This window comes from Cynocephalus volans, chromosome 8 (genome assembly GCF_027409185.1).
Source record: "Cynocephalus volans isolate mCynVol1 chromosome 8, mCynVol1.pri, whole genome shotgun sequence".
NCBI classification, from domain to species: domain Eukaryota; kingdom Metazoa; phylum Chordata; class Mammalia; order Dermoptera; family Cynocephalidae; genus Cynocephalus; species Cynocephalus volans.
In genome coordinates this window covers 58985217-58997843 of record NC_084467.1, presented here as the reverse complement: position 1 = coordinate 58997843, position 12627 = coordinate 58985217, and the positions used below count along the sequence as shown (strand labels likewise).

Sequence of the window (12627 nt, the reverse complement as noted above, 5' to 3'; positions counted from 1 at the left end):
TTATCAAAACAGGCTGGCATTAGATTACCTCCCAGCGGAAGAAGGAGGAATTTTGGGGAAATTCAATTCTTCGGACTGCTGCCTTCAAACAGATGACAACCATAGAGCAGTTACTGACATAGCCACACAAATAAGAAAATTAGCTCATGTTCCTGTACAAAAATGGTCCAGAATATATCTCAAGGGGTTCTTTGGTAACCGGTTTGATATGTTTGGAGGATTCAAAATAATAATAGGAGCAGTTTTGTTCACTTTAGGTATCTGCCTGATCTTACCCTGCCTACTCCCTTTGTTAATGTGCACCAATCATTCCACCATAGAAACTTTGGTTGAAAGAAAAATAGCCAGTAGTCTGCCAGTCTTAACAGACTACACCTCCCTCAAACCTCTCTTAGACCCTAAAAGGGATATTGAATAAGGAGATGCTCACTCAAAAGTTTAGAAAGATTATCAAAGGGAGGGGAGATATGTTGGGAAAAATGCCAAAATAATTTTCTCATGAGCCTGTTTTGTCCTTGAAGTAATATTTTGTCCTTGAAACTATATTTGCTTGCTCCACTAGTCTGGCTATTAATCACTGCTTGAATTTTTGGCTTCTGTATCCAAGCTCCCTTATCTGCCCAGACCATATATGCTAGCCTAGTGAATACTGAGAAAAGAAAAAAAAATGTAAAAACCCTGGAAGAATCCATTTATAGAAACTTCATGAGACCTGAGCTTGGGGTCTAGATTCTCAAGCATTAGCTTGTCTGGGCCCACTAACATAATAAATACCTGACTCTCCAACCCTCCAAGTGTCAGTTGCTTCTTGCCAAGTCTGTTTTCACAACAAGACATTCAAGTGGATGGAGCAATAAATTATTTAAAATTTATGGAAACATTAGACTATAGATATCAAAGCCTTAAAAATATGTGTACCACAATTGTCTCAGAAACACCAGATCTTAAAATTTATACTAAGGGAATAATCATGGCTCGATACAAAGATGTATTTATTAGGATGATTTACAGTAGCCAAAAATCAATATCCAACAATGGAAAATTAGTTAAATAAATTGTGATACATGAATACAATGGTCTATTATACAGCCTTTAAATATACTTCAGTAAAATATTTACTGACATGTAAAACTATTCAAGATATATTAATGATTAAAACCAGATTACATAAGATTATCCTATTTTTATAAAAATAATATAAATATTTTCATCAAAAAAAGACTTAAATATATCAAAATATAAAAAGTTGCTATCTCTGGATAGAGGAATTATCTGGATAATTTTTCTTTCTTTTTTATGACTTTCATAAATTTTCTTCATACTTATGAATCATTCCAGTAATGAGAAACATGTATATTTAGTGTAAAATAAATAATAAAATAAATCCACGTTATTAAAAAAATTAATGCGTATTTTGACTTTAAGAATAAGTTGGTGAAGAATTCAGAGTCCCCAGTTACAAGTGGAAACGGAGCCCACATAAATGCAGAGTTCTGGGAATGAAATCTTTACATAATCTGTGTCTTATCCCTGAGGAGCACCAGCATTCATACCAATCTTTAGTTAAGCAGCATTAGCCCACCTGAGACCCAATGTGCTGACTTTATCCATAATGACTTCTTTACCCTCTAGAGAAAGGCTTTGGATAAACAAAGAAATATCAAAATTCCCAAGAGGGCTTTTCAACTCCCTGAGGAATGCCCTTTTGGGAATCGGTGCAAATACTCATATTTAGAGATCTGAGAAAGTTACGGCTAATGGCCAAAAATTGCACTATATGGAGCTCCAGCTGCACTATATGTAGCTTCAGCTTTCATGTGATTGATCCAAAGAGCAAAAATTTGTCAGGCCCATGTGAAAATGCAGTGCACACAGGGCTATAACCATCTCAATTGAATTGAATAATAAGATGTCAGTTAAAATATAACTAAACTTATTGGTTTCATATATTGATATGTCACAATATAGCAACAGACCATAGAAGCTAAATATGCATCATTTAAAGGAAAACTGCAAGATTTAAATGTGTATTCTTCTGGATGATGTGAGATAATTCCACACGTGTATGCTGTCTGCATATAAGTGATCCTAACTTCATTGCCATAGAATGTTCCCTATTTTTTAATCACCACAGGCCAAAATTACTGCAGCAAGTGAAGCAAAGGGAAGAAGAGAGAAAAGGGTGTCAGGGGAAAGGTTATTTTTTTGATGTCTGACTTAAGGGAGGGCTGAGAGCAAAATTTAAAGCATTCATTTGTTCAACATCCAATTAATATTTGATCTGGATACAGAAGTGAATTAAATGAACAAAAATCCTTGCCTTTATGGAACATACGTTCTAATGGATACATAGGTTTATATACAAATCTAAACAAGCTTCTTTTCCCTCTTGCTTTAATATTTAGAGGGAATGAAAAAATAGGATTGTCTGAGATAGGCTGGCAAGGATCAAATGAGAGATATTCTCAGCTAAACGGCAAGCTCGGGGAGCCTATCCTGTCTGAACTCTAGAAAGAGAAAGAGGGAAAGGCAAATTTGTTGTCAAAGCCTAACCAAAAATGTGTCCTCAGTGCTCTCTTCTACCTTTTTATTGCGACCTTCGCCTAATTTCTGGGTCCTCTGTTGCCTGCTCCTCAATACCAACCATTCTTTCAGATGCACCCAGTCTATAGTGTAAGAAAAGATGAGGAAAGCCGTATATTTACTCTCTGTGGGTGCTGTTGTGCCTCCCAGTGTCTGACATGTACTGGAGATTATTGAGGGAGGAAGAGAGGTAAGGATGGATGGATGGAGGAATGGATGGAGGGATGTAGGGATTTTCGCATGGGTGCATGGCTTAAGTGGAAAAATAAATGAAGGAATGAACAAAAGAATAATTAGATAAAGCAGGGAAAAGACTCAAACGTGCCCATTGGAAGTTTGTGAAGTCAGAAATGGTAAAGATGGAAGGGAAATAAAAAGTAATCACACCCCACAGATGTGACTGAGGTGACAGAATCAGGATGAAATAAGGACAACAAATAAAATTGTAGAACTAAGCCCCAAGAAAAAAGGGGAAAAAATCACAGCATATCTTAAGATGAGCAGAGGAGTCAGGGGGAGGTTAGAGAGAATCAGCTTGGACTGCAACCTTGAATCTTCATGCAGTGAGAACTTCTCTGCTTCTGCAAACAACAGGCACTGAGAGTTTGCCTGAAAGTGGTATTAGGCATTCATGCACAGAAGTACTACGAACACTTGTTAAGGTCTCAGACACTGTGCACTTCAAATTGAGATGAATTCTAGTCATTTAAAGATAGCCTTTATTATTCTTTGGTCAAAATACATGTTCTTAATGAACTAAAACAAAATAACAACAACAAAAAAAAAAAAAAGAAAGAAATTAAAATCACCTGTAATATTCCATCATTGAGAAATAATATTTTTGAGAATTTTATACCTGTTTAATACTTGTGTATGTGCATGCATGTATGTGTTTAATCTAATATATACTTAATATATTTAAATTAATTTAATAGAATATATTTAATATTTTTATATTATAGATTGTTTTAACAGCTCAATATTATATATCCTTCTGTTTTTAATATATACACAAAAGCATATATATGTATATGCTTTTAATCTGCTTTTTTCACTTACATATATTGTAAGTGCTTCCATGTTAGAAAACTGCCTTTGGCATTCTATTTTATCACCATACTGTTTTGTTTTGGGATGTACCATAACTTACCAATCAATCCCCCACTGATGGAAATTTAGTTTTTGTTATTCTTCCAGTGTTTTGTGATTTAAAACAAAGTGTTTGGTTTTTGTTTTTCTTCCACTGTTTTGTGATTTAAAACAAAGTGTTTGGTTTTTGTTTTTCTTTCGTACTGTTTAATTATTATGTAAAACAAAGTGCTACATTCTTATAGCTATATTATTGCACATTTCTCTAATTATATCATTATTATAAAATCCTTGTGTTAGAATTGCTTGGCCAAATCAAATTCAAAACACTAAGGCTTTTGATAAGCATAATCAATTATGATGCCTTCAGTTGCCATTAGCAAAAAAAAAAAAAGAAAGAAAAAATAATTTTAAAAAATGATTTAAATAATAGGGCCTTTTAATGGATCTGTAACTAAGAATCCAGGGATAATTCAGGTCACAGAATTGGTTTGCTCCAGTAGTTCAACAATGCCACTGAAGACCACGCTTCTTTTTGTCCTGCTCTGACTATTGTGATATGAGTCTCATTCTCTAGCAGATACCAAACCAAACGGCTGCCAGCAACTCCTGGGCATACATTTTTATTCCTTTAGGTTCAGAGAAAAACACATATTCCCCAACACTCAAGACTTAAGAACTGAAACTGTAAAATTGCTAAGGGAAAATACAGGTGAAACACATCAGGAACTAGGTCTGGGCACAGACTTTATGAACATGAACCCGAAAGCACAAGCAACAAAAGAAAAAATAAACAAATGGGACTATATCAAACTAAAAAGCTTCTGCATAGCAAGGGAAACTATCAACAGAGTGAAATGACAACCTACAGAGTGGGAGAAAATTTTTGCTAACTATGCATCTGACAAGGGATTAATATTCGTAACATACAATGAACTCAATCAATTACACAGTAAAAAAAACAAATAACCCAATTACAAAATGGGCAAAGGAACTGAAGAGACATTTTTCAAAGGAAGACATACAAGTGGCCAATAGGTACATGAGAAAATGCTCAACATCACTGGTCATCAGGGAAATACAAATTAAAACAACACTGAGATATCATCTCACCCCACTTAGACTGACTATAATCAAAAAGAATGAGAATAACAAATGCTGGCAAGGATGTGGAGAGAAGGGAACACTACTGCACTCTTGGTGGGACTGTAAATTTGTACAACCACAATGGAAAACAGTATGGAGGTTTCACAAACAACTACAGATAGATCTTCCATATGATCCAACAATCTCACTACTGGGTATGTACCCCCAAAAATGGAAATCATCATGTAGAACAGATACCTGCACTCCCACGTTCATCACAGCTCTAATCACAATAGCCAAGATATGGAACCAACCTAAATGCCCATCAGTGGATGATTGGATAAGGAAACTGTGGTCTATATACACCATGGAATACTACTCTGCCATAAAAAAGAATGAAATTCTCCCATTTCCAGCAACATGGATGAGCTTGGAGAAACTTGTGTTAAGTGAAATAAGCAAAGCACAGAGGCATAGATACCGTATGTACTCACTTATAAGTGGGAGCTAAGAGATAAAGAAGAAAAGAAAGACCACAGTGGTGCATTGGACTTGCAGAGGGAGAAAGCATACCTAGGGATACAAAGTGGAGCAGGAAAAGGGGGATGGGGAGGGAGGTCAGGGATAATTGAGGGGATAATTGATTGGGGGACAAGGGGTATAATCACAATTTGTGGTAATGGACATGCTGCCAGTATGAATCTGGCCATCGCATCTTAGGCATGAGTGGTGACAATTTGCTTTGTACCCCATGAATATTCATAACCAATAAAATTTTTTTTTTTTAATTTAAGTTTCATTCTGAATGAATTTGGATCCATATGCCTATTCCTTAGCCAATTGCTTTGTCAAGGGAGTCAGATAATATTATCAATCTATAGTCCCACGAATAGTGTGAATTCCTCACTGACCTTGAGAATTAACCTTTTTTAAAAAATTTAATTTAATTTTTTTATTGAAACATAATTGATTATACATATTTGTGGGGCACAGAGTTGACTATCAGTATTTGTGTACAATAGGTGATGATCAAATCAAGACAGCTGGAACATTCATCATGACAAAATGTACTCATTTTTGTGTCCATTAACCAATTTCTCCCTAACCTCCCTCCCCTTCCCCCTCTCCCAATAACCACAGTTCTGTTCTCTCTTTCTGAAAGTTCAACATGTAATTGTGTTTTTTGTTTTTATTCTTTCTTTCTTTCTTTCTTTCTTTCAAAAACCACAATAAAATCAAAAGCTGCCAACTTGACATGTAAAAAAAGTAAACCATGGGCCGCCCCGTGACGCACTCAGGCGAGTGCAGCGCTTGGGAGCGCAGCGGCGCTCCCGCCTGCGGGTTCGGATCCTATATAGGGATGGCCTGTGCGTGCGGCCGACACCACGCCAAGGGTTGCGATCCCCTTACGGGTCACAAAAAGACAAAAAAAAAAAAAGTAGACCATTATTCCCCTCTTCCTTTTCTTCCTTCCTTCCTTCTTTCTTTTCTTTTCTTCTCTTCTCTCTCTCCCCCTCACTCTATCCCCCACTCCCTTTCCTTTTTTTCTATCTTTCTTCAGTTTGGACTTTTTAAAGGTGAAAGCTTGGGCTCTAAAATCAGATAGTCTATATTTGCATTTTGGTTCCCTGACTGGATGGAACTGTTTTATCTTAAGCAAGTGAAGGAAATTCTCTGCAACAAAGGAATAATAGTAATAGCAGAGCCTCCCTCCTGGGGTTCTTACGAAGAGAAAATAAAATAATAATTTTAAAAACTGGTAAATGTTAGGTCTTATTTACAATTATAATTTTTTTTTTACAATTAAATTGCTATGAATTACCTATTCATTCCTTGTGCTCATTTTTCTGTTGGGAGTAGTCATTTTTAATAGTAAAAATGATGTTTTATTTTGTTGTTTGAAATAGGTATTTTCTTATTTAAGACTTAAGTAGTTAAGTACCCATATTTACTTGAGAAGTTAAAAGACAATGTCTATAGCCACTGGCCATTCAGTCTGAAAAACTGAAAGAGCGATGACTTTAGAAAGAATGACAGATCAATCATTGATAAGAGGGTGAGAACACTTTGGCTTAAAAATTTTTGAACAAAAAATCTCCCTCCACCTCCAAAATACTTTGCATATAAGGCACTGGTTAACATTACAGTTCCCTAGAGTCTGTAGAATACTAGACTTTCTTCACTACAGCATTTCAGAATGATAGTTAGTGAAATAACTAATGCCAAAATGAGTCATCCCAAAGACACAACTGGAATCACATATGATAAATGCTTTCTGTTAGACTTTTTATAAGTTTTATAAACAACCAGCTGTAAATCTCTGCCTCTTATACTGTAAATATTTTTAACAAATAAAGGGAATGTTTTGGGGGGGAAATACATAAAATGAAAGAAGTCTCTCATTCACAAATTATGAATACTTCTGACCTAATATAAGAATAGTTTAATTTACAAAAATCGCATATGAAGCCATTCCTCTAACTGGGAATCAAAATGACATGTTTTGGTTTGTTCAATGTGCAGTGTGGCTCCTGTCTGAGTGGTGTTATTTCTGGCACCCTGATGAGCCACTGTTAGGATTGGTCAAACAGGATTCGGCCTCTCTTCTTCCCTTTCGGATGTTTTCTTCCTCTTGGTTAGGACAGAGATCCTCTTTCTTCTACCTCAAAATTTATAAGTTCTCCGATCCCTGAACAGATGAGTCTTAAGGGAAAGAAACTTGTTTCAGCTGTGCCACCAAAGTGCTCCCTCCCTGACCCATTCACACAGCCTGCCACAGATACATAACTAATGGGTGTTCAGCTTTCATTCTTTTTTATCTCTCATGATATATACATGGTGATTGTGCAAAGCTTTCTAACATGCAAATGGTCTTCATTATCTTAAGCTTAAAAATATGCCTTGTAAGAAAGTGGAAGGTATGCCCTATTCTGCAATATTTGGCAGTGTTCATTTTAAGTGAATCACTTGTTAGGGCAAAATTGCTATAACCTGTAATAAATGTTAAGATTTTTGGATGCATACTGTACTGAATTAATATTTTATAGCTCCTCGGTCCTGTGTGGGCTGACTGTTCCACTGGAATGCTCTAGCACCATGGAAACGCTGGGAGATATTTTCTCTTAATTGTAAAAATGTTTGACAGATAACAGTACAGTACCATGGAATTAAACTCCATTGCTGATGAATTCTGATCAGCTTATAACCTGTTTTATTCTGTTAGTTGGGGGTTGGTTTTGCTTTATTTTTAAGCATTACAACATCTGTCCTTGTCCATAATCACTTTTTAAAGCCTAATGTCAGTAAGTATTGTATTGTCTATATAATTTCCATCAGATAGAGGAAGACATTCAGTCTTTTCATTTTTAATTTATAATCTTAAATTTTTTAATTAAAAAAAATTCTCCATTTTTTAGAAACTCAACCTTTGAACTACGATTAAAATCTATTTTGAAGAAACGTTTCTTTAAAAAAGAAGAAATTCAGCTAATGTCTTTCTATTGCTAAACTATATTTTTAGTCACAATTATGTCAGCCTTAAACTCTAATGCTAAGACATATTGCCATTTACCTAGAAAAGAATTATTTGTGATCTTAAATACAAGATATAAATAACATATATTGCGCATTATTTGTGCCTGAGAGAAGCATGCTATGCTTCCACCCTTCCAGTCCAATGAGGTACAATAGAAAATATTTATTATTAATGTTATAAGCTTAACACCTCTGAACAAGTTAACTCAAGATTTACCCTAAAACTTTCTTGGTGCTCTTGAGTCAAGTTCATAATGGAAACCAAGCGTCCAAATCTGTAGGCAGAGCTTCCTGGAGGAACAGATAACTGCTAGGCACATTATTTCTTGCTTGTACCTAGAAAATACTTAAGAGGGTCCAACGAGCTCTTTACAGGCAACTCATTAAAATGCCTCCTTCTTCTGTCCTATTATAGCACCTTGTGAGCCATGGGAGGCTCTCCCTCTAATATTCTAGAACAGTGAAGTCTTTCGCTCCATCATTTGGCCTCTACCAGGTTTCTCCTTGCTCAGGTCCCTCGTCAGCACCAGATCTCCCTCAGGGGTGTTCTGACATATCACTACCAGCCCAAACGTGAACAGATGCTAGAAATACGGCTCCTCTTCTGGCCTGACTGACTTCTCTTGAGAATCTGCCCATGTAGCTTTCAAGCGCTCTCTCTTCACAGAGCTAGAAATGGGGAGTGGCTAAGAGGGCAATACTCAGTTTTTTCAGTTGAAGATAGATGGAGATTAATGTGAACACACTAAAATTGTTTTTCCTGTCACAGAGAGTTTACTGAGGGAAGAGATTATTTCCAGCTGGGAGTAATTGGGAAAGGTTTTATGGCAGAGAGGAAACTTAAACAGAATGTGTACATGTGTCAGGGGGAGTAGCCACCCAACTGGAAAGACAGGCTAAGCAAAGTGTGGTAGGCAGAAAAATGGTCCCCAAAAGTGTCAACACTGATTACATTACCTTACCAGGCAAAAGACACTTTGCAGATGTGATTAAGTTAAGGAGTTTGAAATGGGAAAATTATCACGGATTATCTGGCCACTAAATGTAATCACAATTGTCCTTACAAGAGGGAGGCAGGACTGTGAGAGTCAGAAGGAGATGTGAGGACAGAAGCAGAGGTCAGAGGGATGCAATTGCTAGAAGTAGTCAGCCTGTAGAAGCTGGAAAAGGCAAGGAAATAGATTCCCCCCTAGTGCCTCCAGAAGGAACTCAGCTCTGCCAGCCTTGATTTTAGTGTCCTGAGACCCATTTTTGGACTTCTGACCTCTAGAATTAGAAGAAAATTAATTTGTGTTGTTTTAAGCCACTACATTTGTGGTTATTTGTTACATCAGCCATAGGAAACTTATACTCAAAGATAAATGGAGGAAATGTATGCAATTTGTGAAGAATATTAAATACTTCAGACAAGATTGGGAGCATTCATGGTGGTATGGCCATAGACAAGAATATTAAATACTTCAGAGTTGAGAGTGCATAGGAACATTCAATGGAAGAAGAGGTGGGAAGAATAATAACCAAGAAGAATAATGATAACATTTTGCTTTCTGCTTAAAGTATTTTCATATTCATTGTTTTAAAAATATGATTCCCTTTACAACTTTTTAATCCAGGCATTAGGATGCTCTCCAATTTAGAGATGAAGTAGATATGGCTCGTGGAAGTTAATCGCTTTGCCCAAGTTCACAGTTCTGTAAGTGTTAGAGTTTGTCAGGAGCCAAGGTTTACGAACTCTTTCTCTCGTTCACTGCACCACACCACTTGTTCATACCAGGCCACCTAATTTTAAAGAGGTGTGAATGTCAGGTCAAAGAGTATAAAATCTATTTTCCAGCAATAAATTAAAGGTTTTTAAGGGTGGAATGACATGATCAATTACTATAACAGCATAATATAAAGTGGATGGGGGGGAATCTAGAGACATGTTAGGCTAACAGAATGGTCCAGGAGACAGAAAAAAAAAGGCCTAAATTAAAGCCAGCAGTGGGAATACAGAGAAGCATACTGTTTTCCAAAAGGTGGAAGGAGGAGGGGGGCAGGTAAAGATAAAAGCAAGAAATTCATCTTTCTTGTTTATTACCAGTGGAAAAGTTATGGTTTCTAATATTTACATATCTTTTAGACAACAAATTAGTATACAATTAAATCAGCTTTATAGCTATAAATCATGGTTTCCAAATTGAAAATTAAGTTTTTGTACCCACATCAGACTATTTGACGCTTTACATTTCCATTTCAGAATATAGAAAAAATATTGCTTAAAAAATGAGTCCCAATACTGTATTTCTTACAATAAATACCTGAATCCTTTTTGTCTCATTGAGGTCAACAATCTGATCACCATAGAAAATGGAATAGAAAAGTGCCGCTCTGTTCTTCTCAAAGTAATGGCAATAGACTCTCTGAACCGTCACCTGCATGACAGGCCTCTCTTGACCCCATCCATCTCTCACTTTATTACCTGTTTTCTATTCCTTTTGTATGCTGTTGGTAAGCTGCAAAAAATGTCTTTGGGTGGCCATCCTTGTTATATATCTGAAGCATTTATTGTGGCGTTGTGACATGTTATTTATTGCTGTTATTCATCTGTCATTTCTCATCATAACCATTTTTCAACCTTTGATGGCCTTTTATGACCTTGATTCCTAGAAGCTTTCACCAACTTTTTATTCTTTTACCACAAGGAATTCAGAATTCTGATATTGTCCATGGTGGGCTGAATAATGGCCTAAGGTCTTTATGTCCTAATCCCCAGAATCTGAGAATATGTTATGTAACATAGTAAAAAGTACTTGGCAAATGTGATTAAATTGAGGATCTTGAGATGGGGAAATTATCCTGGACTAGCCAGATGGGTCCAACATAATCACAAGGGTTCTCATAAGTGAAAGAAGAGAGAAAAAGATAAGAAGTCACAAAAGCAGAGATCAAGGAGGAGAGAAGATGTTACGCTGCTAGATGTGAAGGTGAAGAAAAGGGCCATGAGCCAAGGAATGTAGGTAGCCTATAAAAGCCAGAAAAGGTAGGAAACAAATTTTCTTCTAGAGCCTCCAGAAGGAACACAGCCTTGTGGACCCATCTTAGACTTCTGACCTCCAGACTGTAAAATAATAAATGTGTGATGTTTTAAGCCACTAGGTTGGTGGTAATTAGTTACAGCAGCAATAGTTAACAAACATATTGGCCCAACAAAGAATGAAATTCCAAATGTCTCATCATTTTTACATTTTCAAAATGAGATAAGCAATTAGAGTACCTCAATTAAAGTAGTCTTAAATGGTCTTTTATCATCTTAATTAATTATTATTCATTACTGACCTTCCTTGGTTACTGAAAGAAAATGTTCTAGCTAATTGTTTTATCTTACAATGTCAGTTTAGCATACTAAAGATTGTGATCCATTCCAGAATCATTTGAAAAATAAGTAATTTAAAATCTATTCAGAAATTCATATCTGGAGTCACCAGTCTTGTGTGATTGAAATCCATTTATGCCTCATGACCCAGAAAAGCATTTAGAAAACTATTGTGATTAAAAAGTGGTGAAACTAGGGTCTTAGTCGAGTCGTTACCTTGGCCGGACGTGGAGGTGAGGTCTGCTCTTCCAGCTCTCTTGCCCTCCGCCCCGCTGCGAGCCGGCAGGATGGCCCACAAGCAGATATACTACTCGGACAAGTACTTTGACGAGCACTACGAGTACCGGCATGTCATGTTACCCAGAGAACTTTCCAAACAAGTACCCAAAACCCATCTGATGTCTGAAGAGGAATGGAGGAGACTTGGTGTCCAACAGAGTCTAGGCTGGGTTCATTACATGATTCATGAACCAGAACCGCATATTCTTCTCTTTAGACGACCTCTTCCAAAAGATCAACAAAAATGAAGTATATCTGCGGATCATCAAATCTTTTTCAAATTTAATGTATATGTGTATATAAAGTAGTATTCAGTGAATACTTGAAAAAAATGTACAAATCACTCACCCATACCTGTGCATGAGCTGTATTCTTCACAGCAACAGAGCTCAGTTAAATGCAACTGCAAGTAGGTTACTATAAGGTGTTTAAGATAGTTTCTTCTAGTCAGTTTTTTCTAGTCTGTTTGACTTTACCTGTTACTTTTGTTAAATAAAGTTTTTGTGTTGCATTTATCACCATTAAAGGTTACTGAGATATAAAAAAAAAAAAAAAAAAAAAAAAAAAGTGGTGAAACTAAAACATTGTCTTTTTTCAGTCAAATAATGCTACAACTAAAAAAAATCAAAAGATTTAATATTACAAAAGTAATATATTAAGTAACCTATACTTCTTTCAACATCACTCACAATAAATCCTGT

At 36.1% G+C, this 12627-nt stretch overlaps 1 protein-coding gene across 1 annotated transcript; it reads left to right on the top strand.

The window, feature by feature from the left end:
- Positions 1-11867: 11867 nt before the first annotated feature.
- Positions 11868-12264, top strand: LOC134385241 (cyclin-dependent kinases regulatory subunit 2). The gene has a single exon (XM_063107167.1). The coding sequence runs from the start codon at positions 11935-11937 to the stop codon at positions 12172-12174; it is 240 nt and encodes a 79-aa protein (XP_062963237.1). The 5' UTR covers positions 11868-11934; the 3' UTR covers positions 12175-12264.
- The last annotated feature ends 363 nt before the right edge of the window (positions 12265-12627 follow it).